At 54.0% G+C, this 27,721-nt stretch overlaps 1 protein-coding gene across 1 annotated transcript; it reads left to right on the forward strand.

Moving 5' to 3' along the window:
* The first annotated feature begins 4,159 nt into the window (after positions 1-4,159).
* WDR45B (WD repeat domain 45B) lies at positions 4,160-27,688 on the forward strand. The gene is made up of 10 exons (XM_044247153.1): positions 4,160-4,325; positions 11,539-11,613; positions 16,423-16,524; positions 19,713-19,800; positions 20,850-20,944; positions 23,385-23,575; positions 24,148-24,233; positions 25,043-25,144; positions 25,829-25,950; positions 26,309-27,688. The coding sequence occupies exons 1-10, from the start codon at positions 4,259-4,261 to the stop codon at positions 26,413-26,415; spliced, it is 1,035 nt and encodes a 344-aa protein (XP_044103088.1). The 5' UTR covers positions 4,160-4,258; the 3' UTR covers positions 26,416-27,688.
* Positions 27,689-27,721: the final 33 nt, after the last annotated feature.

Genomic DNA, 27,721 nt, shown 5'->3' on the forward strand with positions numbered 1-27,721 from the left:
ATTCATGCAGTCCTTTACTTCACGTGGGTCATTGCCCGTCCTGAACGTGGCACCTGCTGTTCCAGATTCCTTCCCTGGGAAGAAAGGCCGTGGCCGGAAGTAGGAAGTGTGAAGGGCGACCCTGTAAGGTGAGCCCGTCGGGGACAACAGCAGACAGGGCTCTTGATACCCCCTGGGGGGCTCCCAGATCTGGTAGGCACCCCGGACCGACGGACAATCTGACAAGGTCCTTACCACCACTCACAAGAGGCTCATAGACGGCCACGCACGGGGTCTCATCTCTCTGGCTGTAGCTGCTCCGCATCTCTCTGCAGCAGCCGGTGGGTACAAGGAGGAATCTTTAAAAAATAACTAACAATGAGAAAATGCCGAGTCCTCAGTTCCTGTTAGCATTTACAGATTTTTAGAAATCGGAGGGGCTTGAGAATTGGAAGCAACATCTCTATTCACAGAGCCAGAGAGCAGAAATGAGGCTGCTGCCCCCGGCTGCTGAAGGGCTGGGGCCAGGCTTGAGCTCTTCCTGCCCCCCGAGCATGATGGGGACCCATGTCCACAGGGGAGCGGGCTAGGGGACAGCAGGTAAACCCTGAAGGGACCTTGCCTCTGCCATGACTGCAGCCCGGGAGGGGGGTCCTGCTGGGGCCACAGCACCTTCTCTCCGCCCAGCAGTGGATGGAGAGAAAAGGGTTAACCCACTGACCATCGGTGCAGGGACAGCTGGGGTGCCCAGGATGGGTGTCACCTGACGTGGACCTCAGACCCCGGCCCCAGAACCCCCAGAGCCGTGAGGGGATAAATCTCCACTGTGTGGGGCACTTTGTTATGGGGGCCCCAGGACATGTCTCAGCAAGAGGTTATACGTCACAGTACAAAGCGCTTTAACAAATCCAGTGGCATTTGTTAAAAGAGGAACAAATAAACCGAAATATGGAATGCATTATTTTATTTTTTTAAGATTTTATTTATTTATTTGTCAGAGAGAGCGAGCGAGCACAAGCAGGCAGAGTGACAGGCAGGGGCAGAGAGAGGGAAGCAGGCTCCCCGCTGAGCTGGGAGCCCGATGCAGGACTCCATCCCAGGACTCTGCGATCATGACCTGAGCCGCTGAGCCACCCAGGCAACCCTATGGAATGCGTTATGAAGCAAAACATGCATATTTTAGTGGTGAATACACTGAAAACACAATCAAATGGAAACTGAACCCTAGAAAAACTGCCCTTACACGTTGTCCGTCCCTTCCATGGCCCTCCCCGGGGGCAAAACCCAGCCAAAGTGTAAACAGGGGTGCCACATTACGCCCCAGATGTTGGTAATGTTCTTATTAAGCATCTAGATTCAAAACGTGTACAATTATGTCCTCAACTGCACTGTGAAAATGACTGCCTTGCAGAATTATCTTCCAGACGGAGAACTCACAACTTTGATGACGGACCATGTAGGCAAATACTGAATCTGGAAAAAAGCATCCATTTCAGGCTCCGTAACATCTGTCTGCTGGAGTCAGAGGTGGACTGGCTGCCCTTTGCTGGAAAACCACCCCATTAAAGCAAGTGCTAGGGGATGGGGGAGGCAGTCCTCCTGCTGCGAAGCAGCAGGTGGAGGAGGTCCCAGCCAGGAGGGCTGGTGCCTGGGGGCGGGGGGCGGGGTGGGGGGGGACACCTGCTGCTTACCTGGTCCACTCCCAGCACACGTTCTTGCTTTCGCTGGGGCCCAGCCTCTTCAGGGACTGTCCTCACTGTACTGAGCTACTGGAGGCCCTTGGCTGACTGAGGCATTGGATGAGGCTGAGCAGAGTTTCGGCACAGGATGATCAGCAGACGTCAGCCAGGCAGGGGCAGACCAGTCAGTGGTAGGTAATGGGGTGGCTTCATGGAAGCAGGCTGGCAGGTGCCTGGTGAAATTCTCTACCCTGGCATGGGGGCCCAGGGCTCTCTGAGCAGAGGCTCAGCTGGGTCCTGGGCTGGCAACATTTCCACCCTTGTCTGAAAACCTTTAATAACCCATAATAGACACGGACACCTTGCGGAGCAGCCCGTCCCCAGTGGAGACCCTCCTTGGCTCACGGGGACAAGCAGGGCATTCTGAGATTCTGCGAAGCATTTCTCCCTGTGGCCTATGTTAACACACTGGATGTGATTTTCCTCTTACAAATAGGAAGCTGGAAAAAAGAAATCAACAAATAGGAAGCTGGGCCTTAATAGGGAACACACGTATTGCCTATGCCCTCCGTCCCTGGCTCAAACTCCAGTCTGTGTGCCCAGGGGGAGGACGTGCCCCTCCACCTGGAGAGTGAGTCAGCAAGGAGCCTGGCGGTCATTTGAGCCACTTGTCCCATCTTCTGCTCCAAGACAGGTCAGCTACCAACAGGCTGTGCTGGCTTCCTAGGGCTGCCAGAAATGGTTCCAACAAGGAACACCCAAGTCCTCACCATCTGGGGGCCCTGGGGGGACTCCCCCCCGGGGTGACTGCAGTTGCCGGCACATGGCGCCGGTTTCAGCCTTCCCATCACGCGGCCACCCCCGTCTTCTCCCTTTTCTTCTCCACGAAGGACGGCACTCGCCATGGGTTTAAGGCCCACCCTCAATCCAGGTCATCTCATCTTGGGACCCTTCCTCACATCTGCAAAGCTTCTCTAAGTAGGGTTACAGGTTCTGGGCAGGCATGTCTCTGGGGGTCACCAGTCAACCCATTCCAGGGGGCACAGCTTTGAGCTTCTGGGGTTAAGATAGAGCTGCTGTGTCGGGGGGGTGGGAGGTTGGGGTACCAGGTGGTGGGTATTATGGAGGGCACGGCTTGCATGGAGCACTGGGTGTGGTGAAAAAAAAATGAATACTGTTTTTCTGAAAATAAATAAATTGGAAAAAAAAAAAAAAAAAGAGCTGCTGTGGCAAGGGGCCCCCTCACCAGCACGCCCAGCTGGCTACTGTCACAGAAGGACTTGCGGTGAGATAGGACCTCAGGAGGCCTCGGACCAAAGGAAGGGCTCAGACTCTCATTCCCTCCCCCCCAAGTGCCCGCTTTGGTGACCACAGAAGCCTGTGTGCAGCCGGGGCAAGGCTCTCCATCGGCAGGGTCTTTCCAAGTCCCTGGACTGCGGTGAAGAGCCCCAGGTCTGTGATTAGTCCTGGCCCCGTCCTAAACCACGGGCCTTAGACCGAGATTCCCCCCACAGACGGGAACTGAGTTATTTGACTCTGCCAGCATGGGGTGCGTGGGGAAATTCAGACCCCAGGGCCCCAGGGCAGAAAGGTCATCACCTTGTAGGGTGAGTCAGCAGACCAAGGGTGCAGAGGAGAGGACAGCAGGAGGGGCAGGAAGGGATGCTGCCTGGACTGTGGGTATCCAGGTGCAAGGGGAAAATAGGACAGGGGACTGTGAGGGAGAGACCAGAGGACTAAGTAGAGGCTCATAGGGCTGCCACTCTGGTCTTTGTGGCCCCTCATGTTGGAGTAGGACCACGGTCCAGCTGCTCTGGGCCCGAAAGTCCAGACTTTGTCCCTCGAGGGGATGGTCTGTGGGTCCCGGGAGGCTGTGTGTCCCGGGAGGGGGACTGTGTGTCCTGTGGGGTCTGTGTGTCTGGGGAGGGAGGGCTATGTGTCTGGGCGGGGGTGGGGGGGTGGGGGGATGGGATGGGAGTGGGGGTGGGTGCTGTGTCCTGTGGAGGTTTGTATGGGGGGGTCTACACTTCTTCATACTTCCACTTCCTCACTTCCAACCATTCTTCCGTTTTTGTGTACATTTTACTTAAAAACCCCTACAATGCCTTGTTACTATTTTAAATACTCTTCAATCAATTAAAAACAAGAAAAAGTCTCTCTCATTTCCGTGATTCCTGGGGGGCTCTTGTTATATATGGGGCGAAGGGCGGGGGTGGGGCGCGGTTGCCTCTGAATTGCACCCGGCCCGCTGCCCCGGCGGCTTGCCCTCCACTCTCTTCTGACCCCGTAGGTGCTTCTCCGCCCCAGACCCGCCCGCCCCCTGCCGCCTTGCCCCTCCCACTGCCGTCTTGCCCCTCCCCTCTACTCCAAGCCCGCCTCCCTCCGCACAGGCCCCGCCCCCGCGCACGTGACGTTCTCGGCGCTCCCGGCCGGGCCCAGGTGGATGCGCTCGGCGCTCCGCGGCTCCCTGGCTGCGCGCGCACGCACGTCCGCCCCTCGCTTCCGGCGCGGCGGCCTCGGCCGGACAGACTGGACCCTAGTGTCCGGCCTCCCCGAGGGCATGCGGCGCTGAGGACCAGCGGACTCTTCGCGGCGGCACCATGAACCTCCTGCCGTGTAACCCCCATGGCAACGGGCTGCTCTATGCCGGCTTCAACCAGGACCACGGTGAGGGAGCTCCTGCGCGCGCCCCGGCCTCCCTCCGGCCTCTTCCGGAGCTCCCCGCCCGGGCCGGCCCTCCCCCGGACGCCCCCCGACCCGACGCCCCCACGGCCCGACCCGGCCCGGCCCCTCCCCGGGAGCCCCCCAACCAGACCCGACCCCTCCTCCGGGCGCCCCCCGGCCCGGCCCCGACCCGGAAGCCCCCCGGCCCGGCCCCTCCCCCGAAGCCTCCGGACCCGACCCGGCCCCTCCCCCGAAGCCTCCGGACCCGGCCCGGCCCCTCCCCCGAAGCCTCTGGACCCGGCCCACTCCCTCCATAGACGCCCCCCGACGGGGCCCTTGCCTTGACACTGCCCGACCCGGCCCGGTTCCCCACCCCCGGACGCCCCGACCCGGCTCCTCCCCGGACGCCCGCGACCCAACCCTCCGGACCCGGCCCGGCCCCTCCCCCGAAGCCTCTGGACCCGACCCACTTCCTCCATAGACGTCCATAGACGTCCATAGACGCCCCCCGACCAGGCCCCTGCCTTGACACTGCCTGACCCGGCCCGGTTCCCCCCGCCCCGGACGCCCCCCCGACCCGAACCGGCCCCTCCCCACCCGGTCCCCTCCCCCCAAGGCGGCCCTTGACCGTGCCGCCCCCAGTTTCGTCCTGGCCTCGCGCCCCGGCCCTCCCGGCGCCGCTCCCGCTCGGGCGGGGGGTGTGGGCCGAGGTCGGGGCGGGTCCCTCGCCTCGGACTTTCTGGAGCTCCCGGGCGACGGCCGCACCTACTCGGCCCGCCTCCTCCGCGGGCTCTCGCCGGGTGCGCGCCGTGGGGCTCCCCACGGCCTAGCTCGGGCGGTGGAGCTGCGGCCGCGGCGGAAACCCCGTCTGTCCCCAGCTGCGCACGCAGACGCGGCGGGCGGGGTCCGGCGGGGTGCGGGTCCTCGCTGGTGAGGGGGGTCCCCGAACTCGCCTCGCGATTTTTGCTCTTGTGTCCGGACCTCGAAGGACTTGGCCGGGGGAAGCGCGTTTTGTTTTCACGTCTCGGAATGCAGCCGAGGCCCCTGGATGCGGGAGCGGAGGGGGCGGGAGGCCCGGGGCGCGGGGCGGCCTCTCCCCGGAAGGGTTACCGGCGTCCCGCGGGGGAAGGGGTGGCCGCTGCGGCTCAGGGACAGACCTGCAGAGCTTTCACATGGCCGCCTTGGAAGTTTCGTTTTTGGAGAGAATCCCGGTGGTGCTGTAGGGCCCGCCTCGTGGAAACGGTTGTAAACGGACCAGGGGTGCGTGGCAGTGCTTGGCCTGCGCTGACTTGGTGCTGTGCTCGGAGGGATCGAGGGATCGGCCCAGCCTGCCCACAGGTGCTGATTGTGGTGTCACAGGAGAGCTGGGGAGAGCAAGGTGGCGGGTGGAAAGAGGCGAGCGGGTTAGGCTTCGGAGGCTCACGTCGTTGGAGGAGGGCAGGTTTCCTTCCAGTCTTCGAGGTCAGGGAAGGGCTGTCGGAGGAGGTGACAGTTAGGCCTGGGGAAGATTTGGGACAGGTGTGGGTGCTGAGCCCCAGAAGGTGATTTGGGTTGAGCCGGACTGCAGGGATTGTGGGAGAACATGTTATGAGTGAGGTGTGAGTCTGAGGTCAGATGTTGGACATTGGGCAGTTACGTAGCTGAACACTTTTGGATTTGATTACTAGAGAAGGGCCAGTAAGGTGTTTGATTGATTGATTGATTGATTGATTTGACAGAGATCACAAGTAGGCAGAGAGAGGGGGAAGCAGGCTCCCCGCTGAGCAGAGAGGGACCTGGGGCTCAGTCCCAGGACCCTGAGATCATGACCCCAGACGAAGGCAGATGCTTACCCCACTGAGCCAGCCAGGCACCTGCCAGTAGGTTTTTTAATGGGTTTGGTAATAATTGAGAGCTCTTTAAGGAATTAACAGTGATAGAACGACTCCTTAAGAAATACGTTTTCAGCATATTTCAGCCTTCGGCTCAGGTCATGATCCTGGGGTCGAACTCCATGTCGGGCTCCCTGCTTGGTGGGGAGTCTGCTTCTCTCCCCCACTCTCCATGAATAAGTAAACAAAATCTTTAAAAAACTAATATGTTTTCAGTGGAAAGAGATGGCTAGCCAGTAGTAAGGGAGGGAAGAGGTAACCGTAAAAACTCGTGATGCTTTCTGTGTCTAGAAGAGCAAATAGCTTAGTGTCTTGAAGTCATTTAATGCAAGAGGATCGTTCTTATGATACCTGCCTTGATGCTGAGTGAGGAATCTTTGAATTAAGCTTCAGTATAGTATTCTAGGCTCAAAATGATGCTGATTATTTAAGAAATCAGTGAATATTATAATATGTTTATAAAGGTTTTATCAAAGATTTTTCTTTAAAGATTTTATTTATTTATTCGACAGAGAGATCACAAGTAAGCAGAGAGGCAGGCAGAGAGAGAGGGGGAAGCAGGCTCCCCACTGAGCAGAGAGCCCGATGCGGGGCTCGATCCCAGGTGCTAGGATCATGACGTGAGTGGAAGGCAGAGGCTTAACCCACTGAGCCACCCAGGTGCCTTCAGATTGTTTTTGAAATAGAGCTGTGTGGGGCACCTCTGTAGCTCAGTCAGTTGGGCATGCGACTCTTGGTTTCGGCTTGAGCCGTAGTCTCGTGGTAGTCTCGTGGTCGTGAGATCCAGCAGAGTCTGCTTGGGATCCTCTCCCTCTCTCAAGAAATAAATAAAATACAGCTGTGGTTCTCAAAAGACCACATTTCAATTGTCTGAAAAATATCCTTCTGTAAGCCCAGCTCGGTTCATTTTAACAAATTGTAAGTAAAGTTAGTTGGGGGTGGGTGCCTGGGTGTCTCAGTGGGCTAACCTCTGCCTTTGGCTTAGATCATGGTCTCGGGGTCTTGGGATTGAGCCGTGCATCAGGCTTTCTGCTCAGCGGGGAGCCTGCTCCCTCCACCCCCGCCAACACCCGCCCCGCCTGCTTCTCTGCCTATTTGTGATCTCTCTCTGTCAAATATTTTTAAAAAAGTAAAGTTAGTGGTTTTGTCTTTTTTTTTTTTTTAAGGTTTTATTCTTCCATTTGAGACATAGAAAGCACAAGCTCTCAGGGGGGTGGGGTGCAGAGGGAGAAGCAGACTCCCCACTGAGCAGGGAGCCTGACACGGACCTTCCAGGACCCCAGGATCATGACCCCAGTCAAACATAGACATTTAACTGACTGAGCCACCAAGTTAGTTTTTGAAGGAAAAAAATATGCTTTTATACTTTAGCTTCTGGTTACCCTTAGGTTAATTCCCTATAAATTTATGCTAGGTAGTTGAATTTGACAGAGATCACAAGTAGGCAGAGAGGCAGGCAGAGAGAGGGGGAAGCAGGCTCCCCGCTGAGCAGAGAGCCCGATTCGGGGCTCGATCCCAGGACCCTGAGATCATGACCTGAGCCGAAGGTAGAGGCTTAACCCACTGAGCCACCCAGGCGCCCCTAGTCATAATTTTAAATGTTCAAACTTGTATCTTCTAAAAATCATTGGCATGATGGTTTTTGAGACTCTTGAGCGTTGAGATGTACATTTCTATAATTTTTCTTTCTATTCCCTTGGGAAACTCACATTTTTGTGTATATATCCTTTATACCCTTGCTTATTCTGCCTGGACCAAGACCTGAGGCCATAGACTGCTGTCCTTGGCTCACTTCACTGTAGCTGTGGGACAGGGGCGGGGGTGGGGGGTTGGGAGGTGGTGGTAGTTTTTGCATATGGGCCGTATGTGAGTAATCTGTACACACACACCTCAGAGATACTGCAGGTTTGGTTCCACATCACTGTGCTAGAGAGACTGTCAAAATAAACCGAGTCAAATGAATATTTTTATTTCTCAGTGCATGTAAAAATTATGTTTACACTATATTGCAGTCTGTTAAGTGTGCAGTGTCATTGTGAAAATGTATGTGCTTTAATTTTTTTTTAAAGGTTTTATTTATTTGACAGAGATCACAAGTAGGCAGAGAGGCAGGCAGAGAGAGAGGAAGGGAAGCAGGCTCCCCGCTGAGCAGAGAGCCCGATGCGGGGCTTGATCCCAGGACCCTGGGACCATGACCTGAGCCGAAGGCAGAGTCTTTAGCCCACTGAGCCACCGAGGCGCCCCTGTACTTTAAAATTTTTTAAAAGAGATTTTATTTATTTCCAAGAAAGAGCACCAGCAGAGTGAGTGGCAGGCAGAGGGAGAGGGAGGGGCAGGCTCCCCACTGAGTGGGGGAGCCCAACACAGGACTTGATCCCAGGACCCTGAGATCATGATGTGAGCCGACGGCAGAGGTCCAACTGACTGAGCCACCCAGGTGCCCGTGTACATATCTTTTTTTTTTTTTTTTTAAAGATTTTATTCATTTGACAGAGAGATCACAAGTAGGCAGAGAGGCAGGCAGAGAGAGGGGGAAGCAGGCTCCCCGCTGAGCAGAGAGCCCGATGCGGGACTCGATCCCAGGACCCTGAGATCATGACCTGAGCCGAAGGCAGCGGCTTAACCCACTGAGCCACCCAGGCGCCCCCCGTGTACATATCTTAATTAAAAAATACTTAATTGTTGGGCGCCTGGGTGGCTCAGTGTGTCAAGCCTCTGCCTTCAGTTCAGGTCATGATCCCAGGGTCCTGGGATCGAGCCCCGCATGGGGCTCTCTGCTCAGCGGGGAGCCTGCTTCCCTCTCTCTCTCTGCCTGCCTGTCTGCCTACTTGTGATCTCTGTCGGATAAATAAATAAAATCTTTAAAAAAATACTTAATTGGGGGGCGCCTGGGTGGCTCAGTGGATTAAGCCGCTGCCTTCGGCTCAGGTCATGATCTCAGTGTCCTGGGATCGAGCCCCGCATCGGGCTCTTTGTTTGGCGGGAGCCTGCTTCTCTCTCTCTCTCTCTCTCTCTCTCTGCCTGACTCACCGCCTGCTTGTGATCTCTCTCTCTCTGTCAAATAAATAAATAAAATCTTTAAAAAAAAAATACTTAATTGGTAAAAAACGTTAGCTACCATCTGAGTTTTCCGTGAGTCGTAATCACTAATCACAGGTTACCATAACAAACACACTCATGGAAAAGTCTAAACTCTTGTAGAATTATCAGAATGTGCCACGGAGACACGAGTGAGGACGTGCCGGGAGGAGTGGTGTGGGTAGGCTGCTGGAGGCAGGGCCGCCACAAACCTTCGACTGGACGACGCACCGGGTCGTGAAGCCGCGCGGGACGCGGTGTGCCTATGTGTAGGAGAGAGCCCCGCAGCGAGGCCGGTGCCCTGTTGCCCCCCACCAGCTGACGCAGGGCTTGTGGGGTCCCCAGCTGTTGGACAAAGTTGTGTGAGCGTAGCAAGGATGATGCCTAGACTTCTTTTCTTTATTAATTATCTTTATTACTGTATTATTTGCCACAGGGGTGCAGGTCTGTGACTCGTTGGGCTGACACACTTTACAGCACTCGCCGTAGCACATGCCCCCTGCCCCCCAGTGTCCATCACCAACCGCCCTCAGCAACCCTCGGTTGGTTTTGTGAGATGAAGAGTGTCTTGTGGTTTGTCTCCCTCCCGATCCCATCTTGTTTCCTTTTTTCCCTCCCTTCCCCCCATGACCCCCCCTCTGCTCTGCCTCTCAAATTCCTCATATCAGGGAGATCGTATGATAACTGTCTTTCTATGATTGACTTATTTCGCTCAGCGCAGTGCCCTTTAGTTCATCCACGTCGCTGCAGACGGATGCCTAGACTTTTTTTTTTTTTAAGATTTTATCTATTTATTTGACAGAGAGAGAGAGATCACAAGCAGGCAGAGAGGCAGGCAGAGAGAGAGGGGGAAGCAGGCTCCCTGCTGAGCAGAGAGCCCGATGCGGGGCTCGATCCCAGGACCCTGAGATCATGACCTGAGCCGAAGGCAGCGGCCTAACCACGGAGCCACCCAGACGCCCCGGATGCCTAGACTTCTTAAGAGAGTGGTTGCCAACCTTTGGTGTTTGTAATACCTTTCCTTCTCTTTAGTGAAGGCTGCTGTACTTCCAGAAAAGTGTGCGTGCCCCAGAAGGTGTTCAGCTTGATGAGTTTTCCAGCCTGAACACACCTGGCCGCCCTGTGCCCCTTCCAGTCACTGCCCTGTCCAGCCTGACTTCCGGGGGTGTAGTTTCGTTTTGCCTGTCTCTGTACTTCACTTTTGTTCCTGGCTTTTTTAGTCAACATCACGTTTGTGAGGCATTTTCCATATTGCCGAGTATTGTAGATCATCCTCCGTGACGCATAGCGGTTTTTTGTGTGACTGTGTCACAGTCAATTCAGGCTACCGTTGGGGGGCATTTGGGTGGGTTCCCAGTTTTTGTGGGAGGGCTGCTGTGAACAATCGGATGCACACCTTTGCAAGCCTGTGTTGTTGTTTCCGTACGGCGCGTGCACCCAGGAGTCGAGCGCCCAGGAGCCGTGCCAGATCCTGCAGACCGTGCGCCAGGGTGGGGCACCGGTTTGGCAGCCACCAGCAGGGTCAGAGTCCCCATGCCTCCAGACGGCTTCATACTTGGCATTTCCCGCCATTTTGGCTGTTCCGGTGGATGTTAATTGGCCTGTTAACAACCTGGTGTGTGACCGTGACTGGGGCTTCAAGGTTAGGCTTGTTTACAGGTGGGCGGAGGTCATGGGAGACCTCAGGCCACTTTCTGGAAGGCCACGCTGCAGCAGCCCTTTGCTCCCCTGCCCTGGTCTGCTGTGTCCACACTTGCTGGGACGGGTCACTCGCAGCCGTCTTGGACTTGGCCGTCATTGCCGCTCCAGGTCTGGGTGTCTGACACACAGCGCTTGAGACATGGGCTGGGGGTGGGGACGCCCGTGGCCAGTGTTAGCAAGAGGCAGGTACTGAGGGAAATGTGCGGTGGCAGAATGGCTTGTGGAGGTAGCTGGTGAAGCCCTCTCGGGGAATGAAGTGTTCAGGCGGAGCTGGTCTTCAGCAAGGCCAGAGGGGGGCCTGCAGGAGGAAGCCGGAGTGACTGCAAGGGCTCTTTTTCACATTAGGCGCCTGAGAACGTTGCGCCAGGTTGTGCACGTCGTTGAGTAGCAGCTCTGAGGGGGGAGCTGGGGCCTGGGCAGGCCGCAGCCGGGTGCTCGGAGCATCGCAAGAGCTCTTAGGAAAGGCTCTTTTCTCCACACCCCTTGTTTTTGCTGTTTCGGGCCCTGGCGCCCTCAGCTGATGTCCCACTGCAGCGACTAATGTCTCCGTCTCTCTCATGCTTTAGGATGCTTTGCATGTGGGATGGAAAACGGATTCCGAGTCTATAACACCGATCCGCTAAAAGAAAAGGAGAAACAAGGTAAGAGTAGTTGACATTTCGTAGTTCCTCCCTTTTTCCCTTTTTCCAGACTTCGGAAAGTCTGCATTTTATCCCGCAGCGCGTGGAGACAGGGTGCTGGTTTCAAGAAGTGAACAGGTTCATGGCCCTGTGCCGGCCTCGACGGGGTGCAGGGGTGATCCAGTAGATGTGGCCCGGCTCTGATCTCTCCGGGGGATGTGGACTTCGAAGCGTCCTGTGTCTTGGCCACGTTCTCAGTTCTCGCTGGCTCCCGCGGGAGAGCTTGGGGTAGTTGGTGCGAGCCGCTCGCTCCCTGCTGAATGTGAATCTGTCGAGGACTCAAGTGACGGGTGTAAGTCAGTGTGTGGGACTCTCAACTCTTGATAAATGACCACTTAGAAAATACTGTCTGTAGCAGTAAGTTGTAGTTGCTTCTGTTTATGTACCTCAGTGTTTTAAGTTACGGGAATACAAGTTTTCAGAAGCTTCTCAAGTGGAATCAGGACTTCTCTTGGTAATACTATAAAATAATGCTGATCCTTTTGCCATTTGACAGGAAAAATTGGTAAATGTTACAGGTAGAATTTTTTCAATTTATTTTTGCTCCAAGGTACTTTTCTTACACTTTTGGTGTTTCCTGCGCTCTCTGCTTGCTGGGAGAATAAAGCCGACAGACAGACCGGTCTCAGATGGGTGGTAGAAAATGGGACACCCTTTGCCTTGCTGCTGTTGTGCTTTGGGCCTTTATTCAGTGCACAAGTTGTGTTTTCTGATGCTGGGACTATTTCTTGTCCCTACGTCTCAGTGCTCCACCCAGCAGCCGCCTTCCATGGCAACAACTAGTGACCCAGCGTCAGGGGCTTTCATAAGTCTTTTTGACAGCGGAACCCCTTTGTCAGATGCAGTGTTTGTGAGCAGCCCTGGGGTTGGGAGCGGTAACTGGAGCTTTACGTGGTGGGGTTGACTTCGCAAATCGAGGTGCGGAACGTGGGTTTATTAGAGGCCCACAGAGTGGCTGGTAGTTAAGGGCTCAGGTTCTCGGCCCACTTTGTTTGGGAGGGATCTGACTCTGCCCCTTGCCAGACTGCTCTGTGACCTTGGGCAAGTGCCTCCCCTTCTCTTGGCCTCACTTTCTTTGTGTAAAAGAAAGGTGATAACTGTCTACCTCCTAAGATTATCGTGAAGATCAGTGAATTAGAATGCAGAAAACACCTGGATTAGAGCTGGGCCCCAGTTTTGAGGGCTGCTGAGGGCTGCGTCAGCTCGTGCCTTCCTGACCTGTCAGCCCAGCAGCCGTGTGCGCTCAGTGGGCCGGTGGGCCCTGTGGGCTATGGTAGGAGTCTGACTTTTATAGCAGGCTGACTTTTATTTAGTTTTTTGGTGGCTTAGTGAATTAAGACAACTCTACTTTATATGGATAAATAGTGACAAAATACTTTGAAACAGTTTGACTTGCAAATACTTTTTATTTAAATTGACCCAGAAATTTAGGAGTTCCTTTGAAGTTGAACCATTAGCAATATATTGACAGCTATTTCCTAATTAATGAAATGTTTATTTCATTCTAAAATGAAATGTTTATTCATTCTAAAAATATGTTAAGGCGCCTGGGTGGCTCAGTCAGTTGAGTGTCTGCCTTCAGCTCAGGTCATGATCCTGGGGTCCTGGGATCGAGTCCTGCATCGGGCTCCCTGCTCGGTGGGGAGTCTGCTTCACCCTCTTCCAGTCCGACTCCTTCCTTGCTTGCACGTGCTCTCTCTCTCTGTCTCATAAATAAATAAACTAAAAAAACACATGTTAGAGAAGAGGCATTTAAAAGTCTAAGTTCCAGAAGGGTTTGTCGTTCTCGCGCTGAGGGCAAGTACTGTTTCCTCTTGCTGCTCAGCTGAACAGTGTCTGGGGAAGTCTGTCCCTAAGCTTGGAGTGAGTTTGAAAACGGTCACGGCGGGGCAGGGTGTGCTTCTTGACGGCGTATTTCAAGCAGTCCGCCCCTGCGCACTTGTAGGTTGGTCTGCTGTTACATTTCTGGCAACTGAAAATGTGCCAGAAAACAGACTGGATCTGGTTCCTGTTTTATCTTGCGGTTTGCTTTCCTAAATGAGGAGGCAGGAAGTGTGCCTGCACTTCTTCCGTGGTCACCCCCAGATCCGGGCTGTGGGCCCTGTTCCGTCCCGTGTGTCTGTGGCACGGAGTAGGTGGGACCGGACGTGAGCTGCCTCTGGCGGGTGCCCCCACCGCCGGCGGGGACTGGGAGCCGTTGGGGGCAGCTTTCTCCCAACTCCCGCCCAGGCAGAGGGTCCTGCACCTTAATTACACCTCACGTGGGTTTGCGGCTCTCCTCTGCTCCAGGAAAGCTGTGGGGCCCCGGGGGAGACTGTTTGGAACGGCGGCCTCTCTGGAGTTCACGGTCATGCTGTGGGGTCCCGGTGTAGGCCTCGGATTCGCATCTGTGCATGTGCTAGGGAGAAGGTCCAGGAACGGTACATTTGGATAAAGTAGGGTACCCAGTGATTATAGAGACCCAAGAAATACTCATAAGAAGTTAATTTCACTTTTTAAAAAAATTTCACTTTTTATTTAAAAACAGAGCTGTCTGTGGTGCAGTGATTGGAACTTGGATAGCTCGTGCTCAGTGAGCTGGCACGGCCTGCAAGGCGGGCCCAGGGGTTCAGGCCTTTTCCTGTCTTCGTGTCACCCAGGTTTCCCTCCAGATGACCAGTGCTCACACGTGCGACGCTGGCAGCCAAATGTGGGGAAGTAGAGGGGACACAGGGACCGAGAAGGAGCAGCACATGACTGAGGGGGGACGCTGGCGAAGGCAGCCCGTTCCCGAGCCCATGGGGCGGTGGCTGGGAGCCTCCAGTGTCCGGTGCTGCGCCGGGTGTAGGGACACAGTCCTGCGTGAGACGGGCTTCTGGGGATAAGAGGGGACCTGCGGTGCACAGTGCCCGATATGACCCAGCCCAGCAACCTGCCTGACGTGACGGGGTGCTGGGGGCCCTCGGCCTCGTTCTGTGAATGGGCCGCGTGCTCATGTGCTCCCCCCGCATGTCCGGGACGGAGGGACCGGAGAGAAGCGGGAAGCGTGTGAGGTGGAGGGAGTGCGTGGCTCATCGTGGGGTGGGGGTACACGGTAGCTTGTAGCTTTGGCTTGGCTGTGGAGAAGCAGACTGTTCGTGGCTGTTTCATGACCTCAGTGGTACAGTTGAAGTTGGTAGAATCTTTTTGTCGGGTAATTTGGCAAAATGTATTCATTTTATACAGACAAGTACTGTTTGATTCATTAATTATACCTAAAGGGTTTTATCTGAAAGAAAACCCTGGAAGAAAGACCCCCAGATGTTTATGTGAACAACATTGCTCTTGACCCTGAACAACCAGGAACTCGGAGCGACCACACTAACCCGCTCCTCCCACCCTGCGGCTGAAAATCCACGTGTGGCTCTTTCTTTTTCTTTTTCTTTCTTTCTTTTTTTTAAGATTTTATTCATTTATTTGGGAGAGAGAGCGCACAAGTAGGGCTAGGCAGAGGGAGAAGCAGGCTTCCCGTGGAGCAGGGAGCCCGACCTGGGGCTCCATCGCAGGACCCCGGGATCATGACCCGAGCCAAAGGCAGACGCTTCACCCACTGAGCCACCCACGTGCCCCCATGTAGGACTTCTGACTTGGCAACAACTTGGCTGCTAGTGGTGTGGTGTTGCCTGGAAGCTTTATTGATAAGAGTTAACACGTGTTTTGTATGTGATGTATACCGGATACTGTCCTGAAACGATAAAGTGAGCTCAAGAAAATAAAATAAAAACTCTGAGAAAATCTTTAAGAGAAAATACATTTACAGTATCAGACTGTATTTATTGAAAAAAGTCTGCATAAAAGTGGACCCGTGCGGTTCAGTCCTGTGTCGCTCACAGGTCAAGGGGACAGTCAGTCCTTTCTGGAGTTTCTATGAAGCCTTGAATTTTGCGTTGCTCACGGAGCCAGCTGATGAGCTTTGGAACCATCTTGAAGGGCCGTGACTGATCTTTTGTTAACTTCTAACTTTCAGAGGTTTTGCTTCCTCACTGGCCCTTTGCTGTACCCTTCCTGGGCGGCGAGCTCCAGTCGCTGCTGACCAGGGTGCAGAGCTAGGGAGAACAAGGTGCGCACTGGTCCTCCTCTGCACCAGAAACCATTCAGAGTGGGGTTTGCTTCTCTGAACCCCAAACTTCTCACGGGGTTCCCGTTGCCTTCCCCAGTGAGCATTGCTTGTCTTCCTTTTGTCATGGAGGACATCTGCAGGTCTGCTGAGGTTTCCTCTTAAGTTAATTCGCCAGCATCTTTGAGCATTTCAAGCCAGTGGAAGAGGTGTTTAAGGATTTAAAAAAAAATTTATTTGATAGAAAGACAGCGAGAGAGGGAACACAAGCAGGGGGAGTGGGAGAGGGAGAAGCAGGCTTCCTGCCGAGCAAAGAGCCTTACGTGGGGCTCGATCCCAGGACCCCGAGATCCCAGGACCTGAGGCGAAGGCAGACGCGTAACGAGTGAGCCACCACATTAAGCATGCTTTCTTAGAGCTTAGAGATTTTGGCTACCCCTTAACATATGACTTGAGGTATTTTATACATTTGGTACGTTGGCTTGGTAGGGTGCTGGGTGTTCGGCATTTAGACTCGAAATGAGGCTGGGCTGCTGAGGGAGGTCCGGAGCTCTCCTAGCAGCCAGCGGTCTCATTGCTGTTGGCGGTCGCATATAGATTGCAGATCAAAGTCAAATGCCGGCTCTTACGTTTCCCCTTTTTTCTATATTTAATTGGCAAAATATACATACTAATTTTTTTCAATTTCATTTCAGAATTTCTGGAAGGCGGAGTCGGCCACGTTGAGATGTTATTTCGCTGCAACTATTTAGCTCTAGTCGGCGGTGGGAAAAAGCCGAAGTACCCCCCTAACAAAGGTAAAGTGGTGGGGGGCTTAAGGTCCTGCCCCCATGTTGGGACATGGGGGACTTTCTAGAGCATCTTGGTGTCTGCGGCTCTATTTGCTCTTCCCTGGTGGCCCTGTGGGGAATGAAGGACCCGTCCCCAACAAGAGGCACCCAGAGAGAAAGTCTAGTCTCTGGTGTTCACAGGAGAAAAGTGTGCAGCGAGGGTCACCTGTTCCATCGACATAAAGCATGGGCTTTTCAATTAATGTTGGCTAAACGGGGGCCGTGCCATGCCTCTGGACCCCGTTTTGTTCTGAGTACCCGCCTGTGGGTTGGTATCATAAATGTTATGTGTTCATTTTAAAGCGAGGGTTGGGAAGGGTATTTTGCCTGCCGAGAACCATGGACTCACAGAAGCATCAATTTCGCTGTCACATAGAAGAAAAGACCACGTCAGCTCTAGGTTTAAGAGGATTGCTCTTGGTGTGTGTGTCTGAGTCTCTGGGTGTTCAGAGAGATTGTGGTGTAAAGGTCTGGCCTTTAAAGTAAGGGAGAAACAGAAACTTCACTAACCACGGCCTGTACTTCGTACTGTAAAGCCAGGGCTCTGCTGGGGGGAAAGCAGGCAGGGTGTGACACCAGGAGAGGGGCAGGTGGATGGCCGAGGTGGGTGAGGACAGACCCAGGGGGTCTTGCATACTGGCTGAGGGTGTGGTCAGCCTGTTCTAGTTTGGAGGCATGTGTGAGACTGGAAATGGCAGAGTGGGAGCCCTTGTTCACAGGGAGGGACAGGGAGAGAGAAGTAAGTGGGACTGTCCGAGTCGAGTGCTGGTGAGCTCGCAGCCCTGGAGGGCTGTGAGGTTGGAACCCGCTGGTGATCGGTTCTTGAGTGGGGATGGAGGGAGGGGGCAGATAGCTCTCTTTCTAGATTGGGCAGGAACGGAAGGTTCCAGGAGGTGCCTTTGGATGAAAGGATGAGCTGGAGGTCTGCTTGAGACCGTGTGGCAGGGGGGAGTCAGGTGAGCATGGAAAGTGTAGAGTCCTGGATGACCCTCGGGTAGGCCCTGGGGCCCTGGCTTGCAGCCCTGAGAGGAGCCTGGTGGACAGCGTGAGTGAGCTTGGGGAGAGGAACTGCCCGTGGTGGTGTGCATGGACCCCTCCAGCTTGCCACAACCAGGGCTAAAGGGCAGAGAGCCTGGGTTGCTTTCTGGCACATTGCCAGCGGAGCCTGAGGCGTGGGAGTCCAGAAAGGCCGTCCAGAAGCGACACAGAGGCCGCCGTGCTCAGAGTGCAGGGACGGGGGTGCCAGGGAGGCTCAGTTGGCATCTGGTGCTTGATCTCAGAGTTGTGGGTTTGAGCCCCACGCTGGGCTGTGCTGAGTGTGGAGCCTACTTAGAAGTCCTCCGCCCGGCTGCTTGGGGCGGGCACCCGTCCTGCAGCTGGGGTCCGGCTTTGCCGTGACGCACGTTAGTGACCCCTGATGGGGAGAGAGAGTCAGGTGCCCGGCCCTGCGGGGGCAGCGGGGTTTTTCAGTCACCTCAGAGTCACTGCTTGAATCTGCTCTATTTTAATAGTTACAAATTAAGACGGTGTTGAAATGTGAAGAAGTCGTGTCTTCGGTTTGTGGAGGACAGTAGAGCGAGACCAGAGGAGCCTGGTCGTCCCCGCGCGACAGGCAGGTTGCGGCCGAGCCCACAGAGCCGTTGAGGCAGAGCTCCAAGGCCTCCTCTTACTTAGGAGCTTAGAGGACGGAAGGAGGAGAATTCCAGAATTACCGAATCTACCTTTTGCTATCGGGAACGTGCCAAATCCTGGGTGTGTATGTCGAATTTCCAGCACACCAGGATGGTGGCTCGCAGCCCGTGGAGACCACGGGGAGCTGAAGGTCACCTGGGTCTGTGGCTTTTTCTCACTGCCCGTGGCATTGTGTCTGGTCACTTTCCTTTTGTGAGTGAGAATTCGAGCTGCTGGTTCTGGGGCTCTGTCATGCTGTTTACAGAAATTCCTGAAAATCGAGTTTACTCGGATTTGTGACACGGTTGACGTGGCTCCTCTGTGGGATTCTCTCTGGACGGGGCCGGTTTACGTCTGTTCTGAACGGCCGACTTTGCGGTGTTGGGTTGCAGAAGCTAACTTCGAGCTGCTCTGTAGGGTCGCGTCCTCTGCCGGGCGGGTTATTGTCTCAGTGAGGGACATGGACTGAGGTCCCGCCCCACGTTCTGACGTGCTGGCGCTCCCGGGCACTTCGAGGCGAGCCCGCTTTGGGAATGAAGATGGCATTTTAAAGGGGTGACAACAGAAGTCTGCTCCGTTTTTGAATGGTTATAAATTTTAATCTCTTCAATAGTAAATAATTCCATAAAAGTTTGTTAGTTCTCGTAGGTGTTGTCATCTCTTGATATGAAGTGGAGGTCGCTGAGTCCATTCTGGCTAAACTCACCCCAGAACCCCACCTCCAGGACTCGTGGTGGTCATGGTGTCAGGACCTTTGGGGGAGACACTGATCGCCTTCTACCCTGGGGCCCCTGGCCCACGGCCTGCTGAGGAAGCTTACGTTCCCTGACCTCACGGCCCCCTAGACAGATTGTGAGAGAAAGGTGCAGAAGCCAGAGCAGTCCCCACTCCTGTCCCCCAGCTCAGTGCCGCCAGCCTCGTCCTCAGGCTCAGGCTGTCTGTAAGTTTTCTCAGCCCTTGGGGTGCGGTGACCACTGCGTGTAATGCCGGCGGCTCGCGCAGCGTGTGGGGCGGACGAGCAGGAACGGTCAGGCTGGGGCCGAGAGAAGTCCCCAGCCCTGGGCTGTCGCCCATTAACACGGAAGCTTCTCTTTTTCTGCCTGATCCAGGTGTGTCTCTAGAACTCCAGGAGGAGCTGTGGTCAGGCCTGCTTTTGGCTCAGGCAGGTGGAACCGAGCAAAGAGGGGTGGGGAGAAAGAAGCTCGCCCGAAATCTGGGCGCGGTTGGCAGAAAGGAGGAGTGCGTGTGGGGCGGCGGGGAGAGCGGGCCGGGGTGCTGGAAGGGAAGAGCCGGGCGGGGGCGGGGGGAGCGCTGCGCTCTCAGACACAGCCTGGCGCGTGGTGGGCCGCCAGGTCCCCGGGTCTGAGACGGGGCAGTGGGGGAGCAGCACCTCCCGCTGCTCAGAGACCCGGGAGGTCAGGGCGCTTCTGCGAGGCCCCACTGCCTGTGCACTGGTGCGCCCATAAGTTCTCTTGGAATTGCAGTGATGATCTGGGATGACCTGAAAAAGAAGACTGTCATCGAAATAGAATTTTCTACAGAAGTCAAAGCAGTGAAGCTGCGGCGAGATCGGTAGGTTTGCCGTCTTAGTTTTCAAAGTGCAGCAGTCGCTTTCTCTGCAGACGGCTGAAATGTTTCCATATTGAAGGAAGAAATGTGTTTGGGAAAATCACATCTTCAAATGTGGTGATTGTCGTTTACGACCCAAAGGTCATGGCATTCTCTGTATTGCTGCAGAGAAGGTGTGCGTTTTACGGGCTTCCCCAGATCGCTTAGAAGTGGCTTGTCGGTGCCTGGACGCAGCCCCTGGTGGTCCTCAGTCCCTCAGAGCACAGTCCCTGTCCAGCAGGTTCCCACTGAGGACACGAGGCCTGAGCCTTCCTGCTCCCAGTGCAGCTTTGCCACGCGCTGCCTCAACAAAGGTTGCCAGTCGGAAGATGAAGATCCGGAGCCTCCTTATGAGCGAGACGGTGGCATTGCTGTCACCTGTTGGAGGTGGCAGGCTCCTCTTAGCCTCTGCCGTTATGGTGTTCAGGAGAACATGGAAGTTTTTACTGTTAAGTTCAGCAAGATAGAGTTTCATTAATTTGGATTGTAATTTGGTGTTACTCTGATGTGGGAGGGGCAGAGATGTTGAACAAGGTGAACGGGAGTAGGGACTGTCATACTTGCATTCTTAGGTAGGCTTGTGACTTCCAGTAATGTTGATGGTTCCCCTAATAACACAAATCTTGGAGCCAAATCCAAGGACCTTCCAAATTATCCGGATTTATCTAAAAGCGTATAAAAAAATACTTCCTGCTCTGCGTACTCTACTTGGTTCTTACTCTAGATGAAATATTTGATGAAAATGTCCCTAACCCTCAGGAAGGTCCATTAGTCCACCTGTACCCAGGTGCTCAGGGGAGGGCCGTTTGTCCGTCAGTGCCAGCCACTCCCCCGGGGGCTCGTAAGTGACCAACCTCCAAAGACCTTGCCTGCTCAGGGCTCTGAGTCAAGAATGATCCTTCTGTCTGTGCTCTTTGGACCATTTCTAAGTTTCAAATGATAAGAACAAAAATCACAAAATGCTTGAGTTTCGCTTTTGGGAATAGGAATTCTGATTTTTTTTTTCTTTCCAGAATTGTGGTTGTTTTGGACTCAATGATTAAGGTGTTTACATTCACACACAACCCCCATCAGTTGCATGTCTTTGAAACCTGCTATAACCCGAAAGGTAAGAAATGCAGAGGAGTAAGGATGGAAGTTGGCTCTTTCATGTTCTGTCCAGTGGGGACCTGAGCCGGGTGCCCTCTCCTGTGGCAGGTCTCTCTGTCTGAGTGGCACTGCCGTGGTGGGACGGGTCCTGAGACTCGCTCGGGGCTCTCTGACGGAGACGGGCTTCTCTTTCTTCCTCCTGTGCCCTTTTCCTTTGGTGCCCGCCACTGCCTTCCAGTGAGCTCTCCAGGCCATGTTCTCACACCAGCACCCGGCCTGCCAGGCTGAGACCTCCTCTCCCACCACCATTGTCAGGGGGCAGAGAGAGGGGAGCTCCCCCACCCCGCATCATTGTCAGCCAGTCATTGTCAAGAGGTCAGGAGTTCCTTGGGCGACCTTGGAATAGTGTGTTTTCACTGAGTTCTGAGGGGTTTCCTTCCTTTTTTCTTCCGGAGCAAGGATTGCATGTGACTTTGTTCCTCATTGTAGCACCTTAATTTCTTTTTAAAAATTTTAGTGTTTTTCTTCTGGCTTTATTGAGCTAGAATATCCATACAACTCACTCATTTTGACTATATTGTTGGATAATACTTAGTCACTTTGAGCAGCTGTGTAATTGCCACCACAGTGGAGAAGAGTTCGGGTGACCCCTTCCCTACCTGGCCTTTAGGTTTTGCCTTCTCCGTTGTGTTCGGGTCTTCTTCTCGCTTCCTAGACCTCAGGCTCTTCCAGGTGTGTGTTCTTCCTCTCGTCTTTACCGCCACGTGACATCGCACCGTGTGTGTCTGCCGGATCGTTGATCCCCTCCAGTGTTGGTGCGAATGTTCGCAGACACGTCTTCGCCTGGAGGAATTGTTTTATTTCTCTCGGGTGAATACTGGAGATGGTGTGGGACACGGCGTCCACGTTGATAAAATATCCACAGCTGTTGTCTAGAGAGGCGGGTCCTCTTGCACCCGCCAGGAGATCCGTGATCTGAACTTAACAGGGATCCAGGATTGCCGAGCGCAGCAGCCCGTGCCCAGCACTCGGTACTGACCCTCTTTTGAACGTGGGCCGTTGCCGTGACCGGGGGAATAGTATGTCTCTGGGGTTTCGTTTGCATTTCTCTGAGGCCTGGCCGTGTTAAGCCCTTTGTCTTGTGCTTTTTGCCCTTCAGACATCTTTTATGAGGCGTCTTCACATCTTTTCCTGTTTTAACATTGGTATCTTCTCACTGAGTTGTAAGAACTCTTTGTATATTCTAGATAAGTTCTTTGTCTGTCACTTTTGCAGATATTTTCAGTTTGTGGTTTTTTTTTTGCAAAATAAAGATTTTCTTTTATGTGTTTAGAAGTTTTAGATCTTAAGTTAGGTCTTTAATCTATTTTTTTGCGTATGGCGTGAGACAAAGGCCCAGATTTGTGTTTTTCTTTATGACTATCCAGTTTCTGGTACCATTTGTTAAGGAGACTATTTTTTTCTGCCTTGAATTATCTTGGTGCTTTTTTTTTTTTTTTAAATCAAGTAAGTGTAAGATTTTTCTGGATTCTGTTCTATTCCAGTGATATGTCCTTATGTCAATATTATAATTGGTATGTAGAGCTTTGAAATAATTCTTAAAATCTTAAAACTCAGTAGTATAAGTTCTCCGATGTTGTTCTTATCTTACAAAAAAATTTTTGGCTATTCTAGGACCTTGCCTTTCCTTATAATGTCTAGTGTTGGTCGGCTGGTTCAGAAAGCCTGCAGACAGCTTGACTGTGACCACAGTGACCTGCGGGCAGAGTCGATTCTAGCCGTGACCACAGTAGGTCAGATCCGATCAGCTCTCTGTCCGTCAGAAATTTGGTTTTCTTCTACATTGTGTTACAGTGTCTTATACAGCACTGTTTAATTTATTCCTAAGTATTTTGGGATTTTATGCCATTGTTAATGGAGTTTTTATACTTCACAATTTTGTATTCTCAGTGGCTAGTACCACGGAAGATGGATATTTGACAAAGTTTATTTAAGAACATGTTCAGCAGATGGTCCGGTTATGAGGCAGTCTTGCAGGGTTAGCTTTGTTTGGCCCTCTACTACCTAAGGAAAAGATTTTGTGATTCTGATATAAATGAAAACCCTTGGGGGTGCCTGGGTGGCTCAGTTAAGCATCTGACTCTTGGTTTCAGCTCAGGTCATGATCTCAGGGTCATGGGTTCGAGCCCCACCTTGGGCTCTGGGCTCAGCAGGGAGTCTGCTTGAGAATCTCACTTTCCCTCTACCCTGCCCCTCCGCCTGCCCACCCTGCGCATGCTCTCTCTCTCTCTCTCTCACTAAGATAAATAAAATATTTTTTAAAAAAAGAAAACACATAAGTAAGTCTTATGTATTTTTTTTTCCTCGTGAGCTGGAAGACAGAATGGGTTTTGTTGGGGTAAGGCAGAGGCTCGTAGACAGTCGTGAATGCTTGATGGCTTCTCTCCATCTCCGATCAGGCCTCTGCGTCCTGTGCCCCAACAGTAACAACTCCCTTCTGGCCTTCCCGGGCACGCACACGGGCCATGTGCAGCTCGTGGACCTGGCCAGTACCGAGAAGCCGCCGGTGGACATTCCAGCCCACGAGGGCGTCCTGAGCTGCGTGGCTCTCAACCTGCAGGGAACAAGAATTGCAACCGCATCTGAGAAAGTAAGTGCGCGTCCCTCCCCTGCGCGCTGCGCACCTGCCCCAGCAGCCCCGTCCTCCCAACGACCTACAGTGTGGCCCTGTGGGAAGCCGGCCCTTCCTGTGGCTTCTGACTCCTTATGGGTTCTTGGCCACCTTCTCTTGGAATCAAGTCGGAGTTGACATAGACCATTGAAAAGTCATTTTTCTTGATGAAGCCTCATATTTTTGACAGCAGAGTCACTGTTCCTTTTTCTCACTGGCCACGGGAGTTACCATGAAGATGTCATTTCTCTAGACCGAGAACAATAGCCCTCCAGGAACATGCCTGCCCGGGCTGTGGATTCCCTCAGGCATCTGCTGGGGCAGGGGAGGCAGGGGTTAGTGGAGGGCTGGCACCCAGGGCTCTGGCTCCTACCCAGGGCTGTGGGACTGAAGAGCCACCAGCTTATTTTCGGGAATAAGTAGTGGAGTTTTAGATGAGGAGGGTGAGTTGGGAAGGGGTTGTATGGGCTAATGGGTTTGTGACTATAATATTCATTTCAAAAAACTAAAAGGTTGTGAATGATAATAAAACACTTCACTGTTTTTCAAAGGGGACCCTTATAAGAATATTTGATACTTCATCAGGGCATTTAATCCAGGAGCTACGGAGAGGATCTCAAGCAGCCAATATTTATTGGTAAGAAAGTACCTCCCCCCTCCCGCCCCGTCTGCCCTGAGAGGCCGTGGCTTTGGGTTGTTGGCATTGAAATGCCGCCTGTTGGACCGAGGGAAGATCAGGGCCTCTGCCTGCTCTTCGGGAATTGGTGTCAGCTTGTTTTATTAGGAAGAACTTTAAATTGTTACCATGGGAATATGGATGGAAGTTAAGGAGGATGTAATTAACTGTCACGGACCCTGCCTCCGTGCTCGTCAGTACTTGCCAGCTTTATTTCTTGGCCACTGCTCCTCCGGCTGGTTTTTCCGTGGTGTTCTAAGACACACACCAGAGACCTTCTTAGCTCATCTGTAATCACTCGGGGTCTGCGGCCCTGCCGTGGGGGACCCCTTGCTGGGGTGGGCTTTCGTGCTTTGCGTCTGTGGCCTTTGTGAGTGCTGCGCGGCATTTGGGTCTGTACGATAGACACGTCATGAACTTGCACTTAGTGCCTGTGCCCGTGGAGCCCTGTGGGGGCTCTCCAGCCAGGGTGGGGGCCTGCCCAGCCCCAGGGACGCCCCCTCCAGAGCGCAGCTTGCCCCTCCAAGGGCCAGGGGTGTCCCCTGAGTGGTGTGGAGGGGTGGCCACAGGAAGCTGCTCCCCAGCGTGGACCCTCTGGTTCCGTGGAGAGCGCTGCGGGCCGCCGAAGGGAGGGAGGTGGTGCTTACGGTTGCCGTGTGGGATTCAAGGAGACCAGGGCTCGAGGCGCCGGCTCCCATGGCAGCGTGGCACTGCGGTGGGGGTTTCTCTGCATCCACATGAGACCAGAGCGGCCTCTGATTTCTCTGCAGCATTAACTTCAACCCGGACGCGTCCCTCATCTGCGTGTCCAGTGACCACGGCACAGTGCATGTCTTTGCTGCCGAAGATCCAAAAAGGAATAAACAGTCCAGGTGGGTCCCACAGTGAAAGGACAAGCCCCTCCTCAGGCACGCTGCGTGAGCATGGCAGTCACTCATTTGTGTGATAGGGCACAGGTGTGACGTCCGCAGGCCGCGACACGTGGTACAGTGTAGTGCCATGAACAGATTTTTCTCTTCTTGGGATTTTCTCTCTAGCTTTCTTGTAAGAGTACGGGATGTGTGGTACACAGAACGTACAGAAGGGATGGACCGACCATTTTTTATTGGTCAACAGTAGGCCCTGAGTTAAGTTTTTGGGGAGTCAGTGCTTAGACACAGGGTTTCAGCTGCAGGGGTTGGTGTCCCTCAGCTGTGCATTGTTTGGGGTCCCCGGTATCTGATGTGGAAACTCCTTTCCCAGAGTCCAGTTAGGGTTCAGTCACCTTCCCTGGGATTTAGGACTCGCACCTACACCCTGGTGCCTGTCCTCACGTTTGCCATGCTTAGCAAATTAATTTAGTCACAGTAGAAACCTGTGCCCCTTCTGGTACTGGTGCTTCCTGGGATTACCATAAAGTCATTTGTAAGCACTTTGCTTTTTTTTCACGTGAGAAGTAAAATTAAAAGGAAAAATAGAATTTAAAGTGTCTGGGCTCAGGCCATATGAGAGAGCCATTTTTTCCACCTTTCTTATGGAGACGTAACTGCCTTTTCTCTCCCCCCTTGCCCTCCTAGTCTGGCCTCAGCCAGTTTCCTTCCAAAGTACTTCAGTTCCAAGTGGAGTTTTTCCAAGTTTCAGGTTCCCTCAGGCTCTCCGTGCATCTGTGCCTTTGGAACAGAGCCAAATGCCGTCATTGGTAAGTGGTCCTTGTGCTGGGCGCCCGTGCTCACTCTCCTGGGGCGCGGCCATGTGGGGGACAGCAGCCCCCTCCCGCCCTCTGGGGTTTCCTAGGAGGCTGCGGCGGGGGCAGGTCAGTGGTGTTGGAACCGATGAGCAGATGCCGCCAGACCTAAGTCGCACGCAGGCACCACCCCAGAACAGCCGGGGTTCCTGGCCACGCGCGTGCTCAGCCAGCAGTGGGGGGTCCCGTGTTGCCCACATTCACTCTGGGTGGCTGCCCAGAGCAAGGCCATTTAGAGTTGAGCTCAGTGAGGACTGCTTGTTAACGTCGAGGGCAGAAGCTGCGTGAGTGAAACGGTCTCCTTCTGTCCCAGCGATTTGTGCAGACGGCAGCTACTACAAATTCCTCTTCAACCCCAAGGGGGAGTGCATCCGGGACGTCTACGCGCAGTTTCTAGAAATGACCGACGACAAGCTGTGAGTCCGCTGCGAGTGGGACCAGCGCCCACGGCCGGCCGCCCCGGAGCACCGAGTGTGCCCTTCAGACCCTGGGGCTAGTGCCGGGACCCTGGGGCCTCATGGGTCAGCGGCCAGAGGACTGCCCCGGGCCCTTGGTCCTGAAGCCATTCTGTGGTTGTCTCTTTTCCTGAGCAGGGCTTCCCATTTCCAGTATTAAAGAACGAATCATCATCGAGGCAGTGGAGACCCTCAGTGGCTCTGAGCTGCCCGGGCCGACCACTGGCCGCGACCTGTAGTTGAGCTCTGATGCTTCCGTGCTTCCGCCGCGCCCGCCCGCCCGCGCCCCCCCCCGTGCGCTTGGGGGCTCCGTGCACACGTAGGGACTGGGTGGACAAAAGGACATTTGTCTTGGCAACAGGTTCCGTCATTTTTACTGAGTCTGTAACGGGGAAATGAACCGACGTGTCCATGTGAGTTCTTACGTTACCACCGGATTTTAAAATGGAACAGTAACACCAGCAGCTTGCCTTAGGACAGGAGAAAGGAGTTCCTTCTCTCCTCTCAAGAGGAAGCGGGGAGAGCCAGCCGCGTTAGCACAGGGTGGGCGTCTCCCCGCAAGCCGGCGTCCTGGTCTTGTCCGTGCCTGTCGTGAGCCCGTGGTGCGGCCGTCCCTATCTGTCTGTCGGAGCCGTCGGCATGGAGGCCCGGGCTGGGCGCCCGCGGCGAGCACAGCGCTTTGTGGGTCCCGCGGGCCGCCCGAGTTTCCCCGTTGTGTGCAGGGAGCAGAGGAGCAACGTAGACCGTCAGGATCAGTCCCCGAGGAAAGCGTCACTTAATTTAGAGGATGTGGAGGGAGAGGCTGGGCATTGCGGCAGCGCAGGCCTGACGCCTGGGCAGGAGCGGGAGGCCCAGCCGGGCGCGGCCCTGCCGTTGGTCCGAGTAGTTTCCGCTGGCGCTCGGAGAAGGAGAGGCACGGGAATGTTTTCTAACACTTGGTGACTAAAACAGGTTATGGGCTCTATATTGTTAGTACTCCCAGAGGGATGTATGTAATTTTCTTAAATTCCCTCTAAAGGAACCCCGTTGTTCGGGTTTGATTTCACGTTGCAAACACTGAAAGTCTGGCGGCAGCGCCGCGTCCTGCCGGTTCTTACTGTCCGTAGTCCGCGAACCTCGTGTGTGGCCCCTGTACAGCATGCGCGTACTTCTGCGTGTATTTGATCATGAAGTTTGATTTTGCACTTATTTGTAATGTTTCTTTTAAATAAAAGTGACTAATTTTGTTGTACTCTGTATCCTCAGGGGAAAAGAATTGTATGTTTTAGAAC

Source organism: Neovison vison, chromosome 5 (genome assembly GCF_020171115.1).
Source record: "Neovison vison isolate M4711 chromosome 5, ASM_NN_V1, whole genome shotgun sequence".
Lineage (NCBI taxonomy): Eukaryota > Metazoa > Chordata > Mammalia > Carnivora > Mustelidae > Neogale > Neogale vison.

Excerpts from the sequence above, each read along its gene's own strand:
- WDR45B (XM_044247153.1), top strand. The coding sequence starts at position 4,259 with ATGAACCTCCTGCCGTGTAACCCCCATGGCAACGGGCTGCTCTATGCC. Across the intron at positions 11,614-16,422 it reads AAAAGAAAAGGAGAAACAAG|AATTTCTGGAAGGCGGAGTC; the intron begins GTAAGAGTAGTT and ends ATTTCATTTCAG. Across the intron at positions 20,945-23,384 it reads AACCTGCTATAACCCGAAAG|GCCTCTGCGTCCTGTGCCCC; the intron begins GTAAGAAATGCA and ends ATCTCCGATCAG.